This window comes from Zeugodacus cucurbitae, chromosome 2 (genome assembly GCF_028554725.1).
Source record: "Zeugodacus cucurbitae isolate PBARC_wt_2022May chromosome 2, idZeuCucr1.2, whole genome shotgun sequence".
NCBI classification, from domain to species: domain Eukaryota; kingdom Metazoa; phylum Arthropoda; class Insecta; order Diptera; family Tephritidae; genus Zeugodacus; species Zeugodacus cucurbitae.
In genome coordinates this window covers 41,904,112-41,922,366 of record NC_071667.1, presented here as the reverse complement: position 1 = coordinate 41,922,366, position 18,255 = coordinate 41,904,112, and the positions used below count along the sequence as shown (strand labels likewise).

Genomic DNA, 18,255 nt, shown 5'->3' with positions numbered 1-18,255 from the left:
TCTCCAACTCCTGGTGTTGTACTTTCACTGCCATTCAGCAGGTCGGAGAAGTGTTCCCTCCACAATCTTAGTATGCCCTGGACATCGGTTACCAGATTACCACCTTCGTCTCTACATGAGGATGCTCCGGTCTTGAAACCTTCGTTAAGTCGCTTCATTTTTTCATAAAGTTTTCGAGCATCACCTCTGTCTACCAGCTTCTCAAGCTCTTCGTACTCACGCATTTCGGCCTCTTTCTTTTTTGTCTGCAGATGCGACGCGCTTCTCTCTTCAGCTGTCGGTATCTATCCCATCCCGCACGTGTTGTGGTTGTTTGCAACATTGCGAGGTAGGCAGTCTGTTTTCTCTCCGCTGCGAGACGGCATTCCTCATCGTACCAGCTTGTTTTTTGTCGTCGCCGAAATCCAATTGTTTCGGCTGCAGCGGTACGCAGTGAGTTTGAGATGCCGTTCCACAGTTCCCTTATACCGAGATGCTGATGAGTGCTCTCAGAGGGCAGGAGTGCAAGTCGAGTATTTCGTGGCTGTCTGTTGCGATTGCAGCTTTTTGTCGTCGAACCTTCCTTGTGTTTGTTGACGGGCGTTCTTTGCTACACAGAGGCGGGTGCGTATCTTCGCTGCAACCAGATAATGTTCCGAGTATATATTTGTTCCTCGGAGCGTACGCTCGTCTAAAACACGGGATACATGTCTTCCGTCTATCACAACATGATCGATTTGGTTACGCATGTTTCGATCAGGAGACAGCCAAGTAGCTTGATGTATTTTCTTATGCTAGAATCTGGTACTACAGACGACCATATTTCGGGCCCCGGCGAAGTCGATCAGCCTCAGGCCGTTTGGCGATGTTTCGTCATGAAGGCTGAATTTTCCGACTGTTGTGCAAAAGACACCTTCTTTACCCACACTGGCGTTAAAATCGCCAAGCACGATTTTGACATCGTGGCGAGGGCAGCGGTCATAGGTGCGTTCTAGGCGCTCATAGAAAGCATCTTTGGTCACATCGTCCTTCTCTTCCGTTGGGGCGTGGGCGCAAATCAGCGATATGTTGAAGACCGGGGTGAATGCCAGGACTCGGAGACGGAGTCTCTCTCCTTTAGATGGCCGTTGTAGCAGATGTCACAAGGACACCTTCTTCCGTCCTTGTCCCGTCCACCGCATTTCTTGGATGGCGGTGATGTCAGCCCTTAGTCGTATGAGGACATCAACCAGCTGGGCAGAGGCACTTTCCCAATTAAGGGTCCTGAAATTCCAAGTGCATGCCCTTAAATCATTATCCTTAAAACGTTTGCAGGGGTCGTCATCAAAAGAGGGGTGTCTCATCCCAGGCTTTCTTCGACTACTACTTCGTTTTTATGTAGTGGGTCCCAAACCCTACGCACAACCGCAAAAGCGGGTTCTTCTTCTCACTTTAGCTCGCCTTCAAACGGATGTTTGTAAGCTACCCAGAGGATACTTGGTCTAAAACCGGAAGTCGAGAGCTGCTTGAATCATGTGGAGAAGAGAGAATCAAAAACTGTCCTCACGTACGTGAACTTCTACACATGTTCCCCTCCTCCATTTGGCTTAAGGAGGTTGGGTCTAAGATTGACGGGGAAGAATGATGGAGGAGTAAACCGCAGGAAACTTCTCATTATCATTAGATTTAGGCTTCCCGACTAATCCAGTATTTTCAAAGATATATTTGAAACGTCAACGTCAAGGTCAAACAAAGATACATATGGTCTATTTTGATATGCTCTTCAGTTTCACTGTTATAGACAGCCAATCGAACAAACTTTCCAAATTTTCATACGGACTGGCAGCACTGAAATCGAATTGTCAATACTTGGTCGCACTGAACTCTTTTACCACCGTCTATGGGGCCTGCTACACCTTCAATATCTATCGTGATATTTGGATCGCGATCTATATTGAATATTGATGGATTGCGGGTGAATACTTCGCTAGTCGTTAAATATGTCTAAATGAGTCTCAGCCCTCTTAACCAAACACACCATCACACCACATTTTTTAATCTAACACACAACACTGACATCATCACATCACCACTCATCACCCACATTCTACACCACGTTCTAACACCCACATAATGATATCACCCACTGATCACTCAAGAGCAGCAGTACACACCAATGCACAAACAATACGCCAACCCAAAAGAACAAAAGGACAGACAACATGATCGGCCACCCCTCTTGCTCTACGATATCGGTCCGACACGCACGAATCCTTTGGCGAATTTTCACCTTTTTTGCAATCATCCCGTTGGAAATTAAATTTACCTTTTGCATTAATTAATTCGAAATTTTGTATTAACTTTAATAAAATCGGAAAAGAATTGTTATAGTTATATGCAATATTATTTGAAAAAATAATATTTATTTGTTAATTTGATATATAAGATTAATCGGTAAGTGCGAAGAAGGTGGTGGATAAAAGAAAACACAATATATATTACGTCAATATTTATATGATGCCAGTTCTGTTTTCACAAGAAAAAATATTTAAAAATGTATTTGTTTATTTTTTCGTACAATTTTTTATAAAATGTCGGAAGAAAACCGGCTCTTGTTTTTGCTCCCACAGCAATTCATTATATGCATCCAATATTTGGACATTATCAAAAAACCTTTGGCAAATGAGTTGCATAGCTCTGCCAAAGATTCAACGGAAAATATTATAATTCATGTTCGTTTTATTAGAATACATATAGTTGATTTCAAAATGTTGGCACTATTGTGTTTCTCCAATTCGGACATTTAAATCACAAAATATGCTACACCTTCAATATTTATCACGCGATCCGCGATTTATTATTTGTATTTCAAAATATTTAAATATTTTGTGATATAGATCGTGATCCATCAATATTGCATGGTACACGTTCAATAAATATCGCGATACACGAAATATCACGTTAAATACTGAACGTGTAGCAGGCCCCAATGTCTTACGTTTTCTGCAACAAATTTAATTTTTATTAAAGTTTTAAATTAAATACAAAAATACTTACGATTTATCTTCGCAAATTTTTATTATTTTGACAGTAATTTGTCCTTTGAGCCGTTCACAATAGTAAAATGTGTAAAACAAACCTTGGTAGCACTTAGCAAGCGGCGAAAGAATTTTTAATGAGGTATTCGCATACTCTCCTGCACGAATTCAACTAGATAACTTTGTTGTTGCTTTCACATGTAAAATTTTTGTCAGGCGAGCAGCGCTCAAAGATAGCGAGCAGAGAAGTGACCAATCGATGGCAGCATGTATTTATTTTGTATAAATACGAGGTCCGTTAAAAAAATATGGTGATTTTTCATTGATTTTAATGACAAATCAATGTCCAATCGTCCCAATGGAAGCGCACAGGAGAGCCAAGGAAATCGTATGATATATGTGCTGAACACATAGAAGACGACAAGCGACGAGCGACGAGCGACATCTGTCAAATATTAAAATACACGCGTTCTTATCGGCACAGATTTTTTGACAACAGCACGACTACGCGACAACAGGCTTGTAGTTGTCGTTGTCGTCAAATTAGAAAATTTTCTAATTTTGCCGACGACAATGGCCGCTGTAGAGCTGCCACTAACATGTGAAATGTTAAATTATTCAAAGTTCTCACAAGTATGACGTTATTTTGCCAGCAGAAACGTAAAATAGCTTTGATATATCATTTATAATAACAATCGACCATTTTTACACTTTTTGCGTAAATAATTTCACTTTAAACTAAATATGTAAATTTTATTGAAGTTAAAGATGTTAGTACGGCAACAATGAAATTGCTGTTTGATATGTCGCTGCCGTCTTCAAAATGTTCAAGACGCTAGCTTCAAAGCGACATTTGTGATCAGACTTCGCTACGTCGTGTCGTGTCGTCGTCTTTGTGTTCAGCACTTTATAGTTATTTGGAGTTTTAGTTTATGACAACGATTATCATATGCACTTTCAATACTGTTCTTGGTACAATCACGGATGAAAGACCCAAATCTGCGAACATAAACTCCACGTGCACTTTCAGTACTGAGACCCACAAAAGCCCTGAAACTATACCCGCTATTTTCGGTTAGTTCTACCAAAACCCGAATTGAGAATTTGATAACAAAATCTTAAATTATATTACATATTTATTGAAAATATCATCCAATTTAGGGGTTTATTATTATATTTACGTTATACATGTATTATCGTACTACACTATATACATATGTAAAACGTATTGAATAGTTGAACAATTTTTGCTATATGACAAAGGCTGGAGGGAGAGTGGCAAATGTCAAATACCCCGAGCGGTCTGGAAGTGTAAGCTGCGCACATTATGTGAGGATTCTTTTAGTTTCTTTAGGAGTTTTTGTAAGATCTGTTCTTTCATTAATTTCACTAGTACTAGATTCATCCAATTTCTGGGAGGAGGGTTTCTATAAAATATAAAGTAAAATTTGAATTTTTACAACACAAAAGTTGGTAATAATTACCTTATACCCGAGACACACATATAGTAACAATACTATTGTTCGTACCAGATGTGTGTCACCAAATACTAGCACTTTACCATGTGAGCAATGTAGTATTTTGCTGGTAACAATATCAGCATTTTTTTGTGGTATTTCACTAAACACAGCTAAAAATAGATAAGAAACCTGGGAGAGAGCTTATATACAAAAGCATTTTAAAATATTTTGTCAAAATGACTTTTCAAAAATAAATAAATATGTACGGATGGAAGAAAACACTCCAGCTCTGAAAGTATTCGATGCAGTACCCGCTGGAGGAAGCCGCGGAAGAGGACGACCTCCACTCCGGTGGAAAGACCAAGTGCAAAGTGACCTGGCTTCACTTGGTGTTTCCAGTTGGCGCCAAAAAGCAAAAAGGAGGAATGAGTGGCGCGCTCTGGTGGATTCGGCTATAATCGCTTAAAGCGGTTCCTACGCCAAATATATATATATATATAATGGAAAATACAAAAAAAATTCACAAGTTTTTTTTTTTCAAACGCTAGGGTCATGTATCACCTTATTTTGATGGCCGTAGCGACGAGCTTTTAAGATACATTTCAACTACTTCTGTTCTTTGTTCAGAAAATACATATTTTTGCCATTTTTTTGTAATTGTTAAAATTGCTTTCTCCATTACACATATGTAAATATTTATTGTTCACATTTTTTTGAAATATCTGATGTCTGTGGAACAAAGTTGGTATTTCAGTTTACTACAAATCGCTGTGTGTCCATGTACGTAGTAAACACGATACCATAATACTTTTATCATGGTATTGTTAATACATGTGTGTCTACAAATGGCACGGCCAACTGAGGTGCCGGTAAGTTCAAAAATACTGGAACTGTTTTGCCCTCTAGCTCATTGGCAAAACCCAGTTGACATACCTCGCGATGATAAAAGGTTACAAAAGCACCCAAACCACGTCGTTCCAATTCTTCACGCGTTTGTGTTGACCAAAGGGTTTAATTGCACGTAAAAAAAGTGACATTAAACCTAAAATCTGGTGTGTAAATAATTTGTGTTCGATGTAGCAGCTATTGCATCCATAGTTCTGGATTTGCTTGCAGCACATATTCCATCGCTTCAAAAGTTCTACGCTGCTACCATAAGTGACACCAATTAGGTTGCTTACCTTTAACGGGTCGTATGAGGTTTGAAATATCTGTATGGAAAATTAAATAGAATTTAAGGCAAGATAATATTATTTCCGTATTCAATGGATTCGTTCTTGATGTTGAACATTGTGGGCGTAGATTCTATTACGTGCTTCGAATTGACAGTGCGATGAAGTATTACTTTATCACCCTCTTCAATACCATATTTTGGCTTTAGAAAACTTTTATTTTACGTTTTACTTATTTAAAAATGTGTGATTCAATAATTTAAACTTAAATTAGGCTGCAGATCACTGATTAAAATAAAAAAACGCAAAATAAAGTGCTGAATACAAAGACGACGACACGACACGACTGCTGATCACAAATGTCGCTTTGAAGCCAGCGTCTTGAACATTTTTTTTTTTTTTCGTACTAACATCTTTCACTTCAATAAAATTACATTTTTAGTTTAAAGTGAAATTATTTACGCAAAAAATGTAAAAATGGACGATTTATTTGTTTTAAATGATCGATTGTTATTATAAATGATATATCAAAGCTATTTTACGTTTCTGCTGGCAAAATAACGTCATACTTGTGAGAACTTTGAATAATTTTACATTTCACATGTTAGTGGCAGCTCTACAGAGGCCATTGTCGTCGGCAAAATTAGAAGCATTTCTAATTTGGCGACAACGACAACTATAAGCCTGTTGTCGCGTAGTCGTGCTGTTGTCAAAAAATCTGTGCCCATAAGAAGGCGTGTATTTTAATATTTGACAGATGTCGCTCGTCGCTTGTCATCTTCTATGTCTCAGTATATACTGTAGAAAACCTTTGGTTTTTTTACATTAATTTTCATCTTTTAACACACCACCGAGGCGTACTTGGGTTGTGTGCTACGTTTTTTTTGCTACAATTCTGGTAATTAGGGTGTTGTGCCAGCATTTAATTTTCACAAAAATTTTAAAGTCCGATAAACAGTACTTAAATAATTATTAAATAAAATAAAATTTTTATTATTGGAATTATTTTAAATTATTTCGCACATTTATTAAATTTAATGGTGGTATTAAATGTTATTGATTGATAAGTTAGTTATATTTTATGTACAAGTGTATAACGCGATTCAACTACCCTACAAGACGGAGCTAACTCATACACCACTGCACATCCAAATTATTTCAGCTTTTACCAATACATACACATTGCTAACATTTTGTAGTCAAATGGCAATATCGGTAGTTAGAGTAGCAAAATTAATTAACCCTAATTTTTGTGTAAGAGAGAGATACAATGAACCGTTCAAAAATCGCCGCCATGGCCGCTGTTCATTTCAAAATAAAATTTTTAGTGAATGGATGTAAGTGCGTTTTAAATATTTCTTTTATTTTGTTAAATGTTAATGGATATTTTTCGAATTTATAAATTTAGCATTGCATTTGTGTTGTTTTTGTTATTAGTTTTTATAATTAAAATAATTTCATTCTAGTTATACGTGTGTGCACAGCAAAAGAAGAGCAAGGAGGTGACGGTGGAATTGGTGGAGGTATGTTTCATATATTTTTAATACATAATAAAAATTAGTAATTTTAAATAATTTCTGGTTTTTGGACTTAGCATTGGTGCAATATAGTGCAGAAAACAATGGAAAATAACATGGTAAATATAAATGCGTATATGTTGAGTTAGTGTGTATTAAGATGTACATGCATATGTACATATGTATGTATGTATAAGAATGCATCTGTTGCATTGTGTCCAAAATATTTATTTAGAATAATTTTTATTTTGATGTTAAAAAGTTGTTTATTTTTTGTTTAGTATATATACACGTATATACACATACGTTTGTTTTTTAGCATTACTTATATTTTCATTATCCATTTCAGATATTGAAACCACCAATCTTCTTCTGCTTACGCGGTTATAGCCGAGTCCACAACAGCGCGCCACGCATCTCTCCTTTTGTTAGTTAGGCGTCAATTGGTAATACCAAGTGAAGACAGGTCCTTTTCCACCTGCTCCTTCCATCGGAGTGGAGGTCTCCCTCTTCCTCGACTTCCACCAGCGGGTACCGCATCGAAAACTTTCAGAGCTGAGGCACTTTCGTCCATTCGAACAACATGACCAAGTCTGCGTAGCCGCTGTCTTTTTATTCGTTGGCCTATGTCGTCGAAGAACACATACAGCTCATCATTTCATCTTCTGGACCATAAATCTTTCGCAAAACCTTTCTCTCGAAAACTCCTAGTGCCGTCTCATCGGATGTTGACACCGTCCACGCTTCTGCACCATTAAGTAGGACGGGAATGATGAGGGACTTGTAGAGTTTAGTTTTTGTTCATCGAGAGAGGACTTTACTTTACAATTGCCTACTCAGACCATAAACAGAAATACTTTGCACAAATGGAGGATTACAATAGCTACAACTTTTCTTAGGTTTGTACTACGAATACAAATATATTCATATTTTCTAATCGTTAATAACAATTTCTATTTCTAATATTTTTCAAGTATGATAAACAAGACAACAACAAATCCCATCGGACATTTAGATTAGCAGTTGCACAACCTCTTTCCGCCGTGCTGAACCTTTTTATGATCGTTCGCGTTTAGTATTAATTTATTCATTTGCTAATTCATAATTTAGATGTAAAATATTATTAAATTATACAAATGAATGTTCGAATACTGATAACATTCGTAATAGTAATGGAATTTTATTTGATTTGTATAACAACAACTACAAAAAATAAAAATTTAATAATTAATACTAAATTATATATTTGAAATATGTAAAAGTAAAAATTTAATAATTAATACTAACTTTATTTTTAAAATATGTAAATTTTGTCAATGTATAAATATAAATGTATAAAAAATCAATGTATAAATAGATGCAAAAACGTTTGTAAAAAGTTCATTTTGTACTGAAATGCTAATATTTAAAAATTAATCTATAATGATTATTAAAAATTTAAAATATTATACAATACTAATTTATAAATGTAAATACATCATACAATTATAATAAATAAATAAAAATAAAACAATTTAAATTTTTCATTTTTAAACGGAAAAGTAGGTGACCTATAGAATGAACACCAATGGAGACCAATGAACCAAATTTAAGTAACGAAACGGTGACCCAACAAATGACCAATAAATGTGATTGAAGGGTTACCCTGAAAATGATAAATCGAACAGTCTCCACTTGTAGATGGCTGATTAAAAAAAAAACTACTACAGGGGGCTCTGCTAACCACAGAGTGACATATGTCTTTCCAAAACAAAGAAAAATTATAGCAGAAAGTCATATGCAGCATTGGCACCAAAATCAATGAGAGAGAGCGAGCAAGATAATCACACCGACATGCCGTAAAAGAGGAGAAATGGTAACTTTTTTCCTGCTGCTAGAACAAAAGATACCAATATAATAATACAAACTTTCTTTACCGGTAACCAATATTCCATAAGATAAGTAACTCTACTCGTCTTGCAGGGTAGTTTTCAAATATTGTATTAAAAATAAATACATCCCTGGATTGGTGACACTGCATTTGGCGCTTTTAAATTTTAAAGGATTTAATATTACTATGAAAAAATTTGAATAATTTTCACTAAATAACCTTGAAAGAGTATGTATGTCTGGTTCAAGATAGTTCTTGGCGAACTTTGGCAATGTCTTCCATAAGTAGTAAGCAAGAGATTGTATGTAAATTGATATAATTAAAAACGATTTCCTTCAGAGAAATTCATTTGCATATTTTTATGGTTATTTGTATAATGAATATTTTAAAATGCTCAATTGTTTGCTGTCTTTAACACTATACGAGAAAGCGTAAATCTTTGAAGACGCCTATGCTTTTACAAAATAAAAAGTGTAAGATTAGTCAAACTTAGTGAAAGCTCTTGAGCCATTTATAAATTTCATAAAAAAAAACTTTAATAGTATTAAATTACGATTTTGAATCTTGTTACTTTGGACCCGATGGTTTGAAATTCTTATTCAATAGCATCATGACATATTTTGTTTTAAAAATTTTAAATAAGGAGGCGACCACGTATCGTTTCAAACTCATAAAGCCTTTTAAATATAAATATTTGTAAATAATTTAAGTAAAAACTAGCAAAAATTGATTTTTTTTTAATTTTGTGTCAGTAAAGTTTAAAAAAATGTGGCCAAAAATAACTTAAGCTCCAGTTACCGATGCTTGACTTGACCTAGAGAGACTTGAGAACTGTCACATAAAAGATCCGGCCTTACATGTATTTGATTACCGAACGCATGACTTGACTTGAAAGTCTGTTGAATTTAGAACTCTATGTTACTTTGACATTTGAACTGCTCTCCCTCTCTCACTGCTTCTCTTTTCATTCTCATTATGACACTATCCCAGTGTTGCCTGAATGTTTTCGGTTAAAATTAAATATGTTAAAATTCTAATCTTTAATATTTATAAATCTTCAAATAAAGAAAAAATAAGATAATTCAGAGGAAAATACCTTTTTCACAACAATTATTTTTTAATGTATTTAATAAAAAAATCGTTTATTTTATTTATAACGCAAATACTTGTTTAACTTTAAGTGCAATAAACAAATAAAATCTAATAGGTACGATATGAGGGTAATTTTTACAACAGAAACATAACTATTGCGAATCTCTGCAAGAATTTGTGGTGATCTGCTCAGAAAAAAAATATTTTGCGAATTTATTGTAAATGTTCAAATACAATTAAATAAATTATTTATTCACCTATCATATATACGCTTGGCTGGCTTCAATTTATTACATATTGTAACGATTCCAAATATCGAAAAACTGAACTATGTGTGCACGTTTCTTTTGTGGTATTCTGCTCAAAGCTATATTCATATATTTATTAAAGCGTTTTCTTTCAAACATAAAATCTTCACGTGTTCACAGATTTCCTAATAGTGAAGATTTTTTTGTATACTAGTTTTAAAATCTTCAATCTTGGTGATATTTTAATTTAAAAAACTTAATTTTAAAGCTAAATATGCACATCTGGCAACTCTACCCAGAAACTATAATAATAACAGCTGAAGTTGAAGTTGTGTGAAGTATAACTGCATCTAAGTTTTCCAAGCCAAATTTCTCGAAGCTGAGTCAAGTCAAGCATCGGTAACTGGAGCTTTACCACGGAAAAGTACTTGTATGAAAGCTGTATTTTATTCTCACCACTTATAAAATTTCTCATCCACATTACATAATTTTTTTGCATATAATATAGCATACATTGATGTTAAAATCTTCTATAAGTGAAATATATCATAAATAAATAATTTCGTTTTATATAAGACAGCAATATATATATAATATTTGCTATTTTATGACTAAAGTTTTACTAAAATTAAGTATTCCAAAACACAGTGTTGTATATATGCACTGTGTTTTTCCAAGATGGCGGCTATCTTACCACCGAGAATTCCCCACGAATAAGGATTTCTACTGTATGTAATGTGTTCAACACATAATACTTCACGAGCAGCCATGATATAGCTCAAAACAAAACTTGTTCAAACACACGAGAACTTTTGTTGGTTCATAAATGAAAGAAAAACTGACAAATTGCACGGTAGTACAAAACAATAAAACCAAAACAAAGAACTGAAGTCAAGGCTAGTGCTTAATTATTATTAAAAATTCTACGTGAAAAATGTATTAACTTGAAAAAGAAGTCCGCAATGGCGGAATTAATCAACAATAGTACAAAAAAGTCGTATATAAAGAAAAAGTTGGCAAAATGTTGAACTTTTTGTAACAAAACATATAATTTTAATTATAAATATGCATTATTATATTGGATCATTTTATAAATGACGAATTTAAGAATCACCTTCATTGTGATATTTTATCTGGTTCAATATGGTTCACTATGTTTCACATTTCCATTGCCTATTCCCATTCGTGGGTCGTGAGCGCGTCACTATGACGTAATCTTGTCTTCATAATCATGTTGACTAAGTCTTCCATACAAAATAAGCTAATATCTTTATTTGCTGGTCAAATAAAACACGCCTATTATATTGTATTTAAACAGTAATAATATGGTAAGGTTGATGTTTAAAAATTTGTTTTCATATACTCTGGTAACGTTAACATTGCATCCAATAGAAAGCGCGGTAAATTGGCATATATTTTGAAGAACGTTCGAGTGATAATAATTGATATTATTATTTGATTTAAATTTTTTAAATAAGTTTTACTAATCAGAAATTATGGCGGATGCTGAGCATTACATTAGGGATATACAGAGAGAATATGTAGATTTTCTGGATGATGAGGAGGATCAAGGGATTTATTCGGGGCTTGTTAAAGACATGATTGCAGAAAAAGGCCGGCGTCTAATAGTTAACATAAATGATCTGAAACGCAAAAATCCTCAACGAGCTCAAGGACTTTTATCTAATGCATGTGATGAACAATTAGCATTTGGACGAGCTGTAAAAGAATATGTTGCCACCGTTGATCCTACATATGCAAAACAACATGAAGATTTTTTTGTAGGATTTGAAGGGTGTTTTGGAAATCGTCATGTTACTCCGCGTTCTTTAACTTCAATGTAAGTTTAACCAACATAAATTGTGAATCCTAAATAATATATATTTCTATTTAAGCTATTTGGGGAATTTAGTTTGTGTTGAAGGTATTGTTACAAAGGTTTCATTAATACATCCGAAAGTAGTTCGCAGCGTTCATTACTGCCCTGCAACGAAAAAAGTTATGGAGAGGAAATACACAGATTTGACTTCATTTGAAGCAGTTCCCTCTAGCGCTATATATCCCACAAAAGATGATGAAGGAAATTTGTTAGAAACTGAGTTTGGACTTTCCATATATAAAGACCATCAAACAATTACCATACAAGAAATGCCTGAAAAAGCACCAGCAGGTCAATTACCTAGATCTGTTGATATTATATGCGATGATGATATGGTTGATCAATGTAAACCCGGTGATCGTGTTCAGATTGTGGGAAGTTATCGCTGTCTACCAGGAAAGTTTGGCGGATATACTTCGGGCACGTTCCGTACTATTTTACTAGCGAACAATATTTCACTTTTAAGCAAAGATAGTAATATGCTTATTTGCCGAGAAGACATTATCTTATGTAAAAAATTAGCCAAAAATAGTGATATTTTTGATTTGTTGGCAAAGAGTTTGGCTCCTTCCATTCATGGACATTCTTTCGTAAAGAGAGCTATTTTATGTCTGTTGTTAGGAGGCGTAGAAAAGGTATTACCTAATGGTACGCGTTTGCGTGGTGACATCAATGTTCTTCTCATTGGTGATCCTAGCGTGGCTAAATCCCAATTACTGCGGTATGTGTTAAACACAGCGCCGAGGGCAATACCAACCACTGGTCGGGGCTCCAGTGGAGTAGGTTTAACTGCTGCCGTAACAACTGATCAGGAAACTGGTGAACGTCGTTTAGAAGCGGGAGCTATGGTTTTGGCAGATAGGGGTGTTGTTTGTATTGACGAATTTGATAAAATGAGCGATATTGATCGCACTGCCATTCACGAAGTCATGGAGCAAGGTCGCGTCACAATATCAAAAGCTGGGATACATGCGTCTCTAAATGCACGTTGTTCAGTGTTAGCGGCCGCAAATCCAGTATATGGAAGGGTAATGTAAAAATAGTTACTGTACTTTTTATCTTGTATTAATGTGTAATTATACATTTTTATATTTGTAGTATGATCAGTATAAAACACCAATGGAAAATATTGGTCTTCAAGATTCGCTGCTTTCTCGTTTTGATTTACTATTCGTTATGTTGGACGTAATTGATAGTGATATTGACCAAATGATTTCTGATCATGTTGTGCGTATGCATCGTTACCGGTAACTTATTTTAAATGATTGATGTGGATTTATTTTTAATTTCACGTTCGTTATTTCAGTAATCCAAAAGAAACTGATGGTGAACCTCTGTCAATGGGTAGCTCGTACGCAGATTCTTTATCGTTCACTGCGAATTCTGATGAGGTAAGACATACCTATGCATTTAAGAGAAAATTTTGAATTTATTTTTTTACACTTCATAGAAAAAAGAAACAGAAATATATGAAAAATATGACCCATTGCTTCACGGTAAGTCAAGAAAGCGGCAAGATAAAATTTTATCTGTCGATTTCATGCGTAAATATATTCATATTGCAAAATGCATGAAACCAAAATTAAGCGAACAAGCATGTGAAGCTATTGCGACCGAGTACTCGTCTTTGCGTTCTCAAGAAAATATACAATCCGATGTTGCGCGCACTCAACCAGTAACAGCTCGAACATTGGAAACTCTTATACGGCTTGCCACAGCACATGCTCGTGCTAGATTGTCAAAAACCGTAACTGCCGATGACGCACAAAGTGCAATAGAATTGGTGCAGTTTGCCTATTTTAAGAAAGTTTTAGAAAAGGAAAAAGGTAACAAACGCCGTCGTGGAGATGCTTCCAGCGATGAGGATGAAAGTAATGAAATGCAAAAATCCCCAACTAGGAAAAGTAAACGTACTCGTACAGAAGTGGAGGCGGAAAGAGTTGTATATGACACTGATGAAGAAATTGAAGCGCCTCAGCCGGATGCAGGTGATTTAACACGGCGTGAAACTAGAAAATCGATTTCAGGTCGAAAGTCAACCGCAGCCAGAGAAATGGACACTCAACCCAATGAGCTAAGTACACTCCCTTCAGGTGGAGATACAACTCCATCAATATCAGATGCTAGATTAAATGTATTCAAACAAGGTTTGCAACTCTTGTTTCGCGAGGCTCGTGAACAGAGTTTATCTCTAGAACGAATTACAAAAGCTATCAATGAAAATAATCCAGAACAGTTTTCAAATTCTGAAATTGAAGCTGCCATGCAGCAAATGACTGAAGACAATCAAGTAATGGTTGCTGATGGGATCGTTTTCTTAATATAGTTTTTATTACTTTCATTCGATACAGTTATAAATGTATTACAATTTCTGCACTAAAGCCATTTTTATACTATTTGGAATGTTCAATGTTTCTTTGCTATATTTTGTTTATATATAACATTGTCATTGTAGACTCGTAGCAAAGTTAAATAACAATATATATAAAATTCTATTTGAAAAAGTTATTAAATTAATTTGAACATATGTATGATTCATTCTTTTGAAATTTAAAATAAACCGTTATTAAAGATTTTAAATGAAAAATTTTTCAATTTTCAATATTTCCAATATGAGGAACGTGACCTCAGTCAAATGCAATTTCTGCACTGGCTGGTGTTATTTTCCTTTGCGAATAACACAGCTGCTACAACCTCCACACGTACGTCACTCCCTCACTCCCAGTGTCACGACAGCAACACCACGACAAACCCGACTCTTACAATTTAACTACAACGGACTCCAAGCAAAATCGAGGAGATAGTTGATTTTATGAGTTGGGAAGGCGTATCAATAGCTGCGGCCCAAGAAACCAAGTTAAACAACCACTCAGATATTCTGAGTTGTGCAGGTTTCAACGTTTTACGTAAAGATGGCGAGCGAGATAATGGTGGAGGCATAGCATTCATACTGCACAACAGCATGCAATATCGTTTTATCGAAAGTGACATTGACCGCAGGAACACTATCTTGAATGTCAAGGTATAGCTGTCCGGTCAGGCGATGTCGAGCTCGAAATATTTAATATAAACATCCCCGCAGTTGCAAGTTGCCCGTCAGGATATCACCCGAACATTAGAACGCTACTTCGTAGTGACACCCGATTGGTATTAGTCGACTTTAACGCGCACCACGATCTTTGGCATTCTTGCCTGTCAAATGATCGGAGAAGGATGGAGCTGGCAGAACAAATAGACGATTCGACATTCTGCACAATGAATGACGAAGCCCAGACTTTACCCCGTACATATAAAATACATGTCCTGCATGCACCGAGTCCCCGCATGACACTAGCCACCTTTGTGCATGCCCAACGAACCCTACTCATCTAACACCCCTTTCCCTTTGGTACGACCCTTTCGAAACAGCATGTTTCCTGGGCCTCCGGTTAGAGGACCTCGACGACAACTAGACTTATGCTTTCCGTTCCGGCAGGGATAAACAATCGCTACAACAAGTAGCGTGAACAAGTCAGCGGAAATTCGAGAAGATTGTTATTGCAGCCCCTACAAGATTAAAAAGCCTTTCATCAGTAATACGGACTTGAAGGCATGATTTGAATTTGCCAAAAAGTGTTATCAAATGCCTCCGAGCTTTGGGAAATACTAATTTGGAGTAATGAGAGTAAATTTTATTTTTTTGCATTAACAGTCTTTTATTTGCAATCTGTCCTATTAACATTCAGCAAAAGTGATTATCTTATTATGAATAACAGTATAGAAAATTAAAACATTATTTCATTTATTACAATATATGTTAACATATTACTTACTTAGTATACTTCCCTACAAGACGGAGCTAACTCATACACCACTACACATGCAAATTTTTTCAGCTTTTACCAAACATACACATTGCTAACATTTTGTAGTTAAGTGGCAATCTCGGTAGTTAGAGTAGCAAAATTCATTAACCCTAATTTTTGTATGTGTAAGAGAGAGATACAATAGGCGTGTTTTATTTGACCAGCAAATTAAGCTATTAGCTTATTTTGTATGGAAGACTTAGCCAACATAATTATGTTGGCTTGTCATAAGCTATCATAGCTTGTATATTGAACTAGAGGCATTGCCAGTTCATCGTTTTTTTTCATTCACAATAGTTGGGCTTTTTCCAAAAAAAATGTAATTGGCAATAGCGAGAAACCCCATTTTGACAGATAAAAATGTAAACAAACCAAAATTTTAAATTCTATCGAACTTTATCCATATTTATTTAGACCATCCCGGATCTAATAATGATTGTAGATTCCTTAAAAGCTCAGAATATTATAGAAAAGCGGTAAACAAAAGGAAATTTGATTTATAAATTCAACTTTTTTTTCAAATAAATTACATTTCAGCTGAGAGTTCGGGCCCGCATTGCCAACACAATTCATTTTTAAGCGAAGATATGAAATAAGCTAAATGCGTTTTATTTGTCCATGATTTAGCTATTCGCTTGTGGCGGTCAAATAAAACACGCCTAATGAACTGTTCAAAAATCGCCGCCATGGCCGCTGTTCATTTGAAAATAAAATTATAGGTGAATGGATGTAAGTGCGTTTTAAATATTTATTTTATTTTGTTTCGTTTTTGAATATTTATCCATCTTAAAAATGCATTATATGTGTTACTTTTGATATTTGTTTTTATAATTAAAATTTCATTTCATTGTAGTTATACGTGTTTGCACAGCAAACGAGGTGACGGTGAAATTGTGCGAGGTATGTTTCATATATTTTTAATACATAATACAAATTAGTAATTTTAAATAATTTCAGGTTTATGGATTTAGAATCGGTGTAATATATAACAACAACAACGCAGAAAACAATGGAAAATGACATGGTAAATATAAATGCGTATATGTGCATGTTGAGTTAGTGCGTATTAAGATGTACATACATATGTACATATGTATGTATGTACAAGAATGCATCTGTTGCATTGTGTCCAAAATATTTATTTAGAATAATTTTTATTTTGATGTTAAAAAGTTGTTTATTTTTTGTTTAGTATATATACGCGGTTATAGCCGAGTCCACAACAGCGCGCCACGCATCTCTCCTTTTGTTAGTTAGGCGTCAATTGGTAATACCAAGTGAAGACAGGTCCTTCTCCACCTGGTCCTTCCATCGGAGTGGAGGTCTCCCTCTTCCTCGACTTCCACCAGCGGGTACCGCATCGAAAACTTTCAGAGCTGAGGCACTTTCGTCCATTCGAACAACATGACCAAGTCTGCGTAGCCGCTGTCTTTTTATTCGTTGGAGTATTCCTATGTCGTCGAACAACACATACAGCTCATCATTTCATCTTCTGCGGTATTCGCCGTTGCCAATGTTTAAGGGACCATAAATCTTTCGCAAAACCTTTCGCTCGAACACTCCTAGTGCCGTCTCATCGGATGTTGACACCGTCCACGCTTCTGCACCATAAAGTAGGACGGGAATGATGAGGGACTTGTAGAGTTTAGTTTTTGTTCGTCGAGACTTTACTTTTCAATTGCCTACTCAGACCATAAACAGAAATACTTTGCACAAATGGAGGATTACAATAGCTACAACTTTTCTTAGGTTTGTACTACGAATACAAATATATTCATATTTTCTAATCGTTAATAACAATTTCTATTTCTAATATTTTTCAAGTATGATAAACAAGACAACAACAAATCCCATCGGACATTTAGATTAGCAGTTGCACAACCTCTTTCCGCCGAGCTGAACCTTTTTATGATCGTTCGCGTTTAGTATTAATTTATTCATTTGCTAATTCATAATTTAGATGTAAAATATTATTAAATTATACAAATGAATGTTGGAATACTGATAACATTCGTAATAGTAATGGAATTTTATTTGATTTGTATAACAACAACTACAAAAAATAAAAATGTAATAATTAATACTAAATTATATATTTGAAATATGTAAAAGTAAAAATTTAATAATTAATACTAACTTTATTTTTAAAATATGTAAATTTTGTCAATGTATAAAT

The 18,255-nt window shown here is 35.0% G+C and overlaps 1 protein-coding gene and 1 long non-coding RNA gene across 3 annotated transcripts; one reads left to right on the top strand and one right to left on the bottom strand.

The window, feature by feature from the left end:
* Positions 1-4,131: 4,131 nt before the first annotated feature.
* Positions 4,132-6,736, bottom strand: LOC128922253 (uncharacterized). Its single transcript, XR_008471480.1, has 2 exons — positions 4,481-6,736; positions 4,132-4,423 (listed from the first exon to the last, which is right to left on the bottom strand). It is a non-coding gene; the product is annotated as an uncharacterized LOC128922253 (long non-coding RNA).
* A 4,862-nt stretch (positions 6,737-11,598) lies between these two features.
* Mcm3_1 (DNA replication licensing factor Mcm3) lies at positions 11,599-14,821 on the top strand. 2 transcript variants are annotated; one of them, XM_011196704.3, is made up of 6 exons: positions 11,599-11,755; positions 11,834-12,195; positions 12,251-13,262; positions 13,333-13,481; positions 13,541-13,625; positions 13,685-14,821. In XM_011196704.3, exons 2-6 carry the CDS (start codon positions 11,852-11,854, stop codon positions 14,558-14,560), a joined length of 2,466 nt encoding a protein of 821 aa, XP_011195006.2. In that variant the 5' UTR covers positions 11,599-11,755; positions 11,834-11,851; the 3' UTR covers positions 14,561-14,821. The 2 variants fall into 2 exon arrangements, with proteins under 2 accessions (XP_011195006.2, XP_054088084.1); XM_054232109.1 differs by having other exon boundaries at positions 11,708-12,195.
* Positions 14,822-18,255: the final 3,434 nt, after the last annotated feature.

What these genes read in the sequence shown, in the direction of transcription:
- Mcm3_1 (XM_011196704.3), top strand. Translation starts at nt 11,852, where the DNA reads ATGGCGGATGCTGAGCATTACATTAGGGATATACAGAGAGAATATGTA. An exon ending in GTGCGTATGCATCGTTACCG is followed by an intron (nt 13,482 to 13,540) that starts GTAACTTATTTT and finishes TCGTTATTTCAG; the next exon opens with TAATCCAAAAGAAACTGATG. An exon ending in TCACTGCGAATTCTGATGAG is followed by an intron (nt 13,626 to 13,684) that starts GTAAGACATACC and finishes TACACTTCATAG; the next exon opens with AAAAAAGAAACAGAAATATA.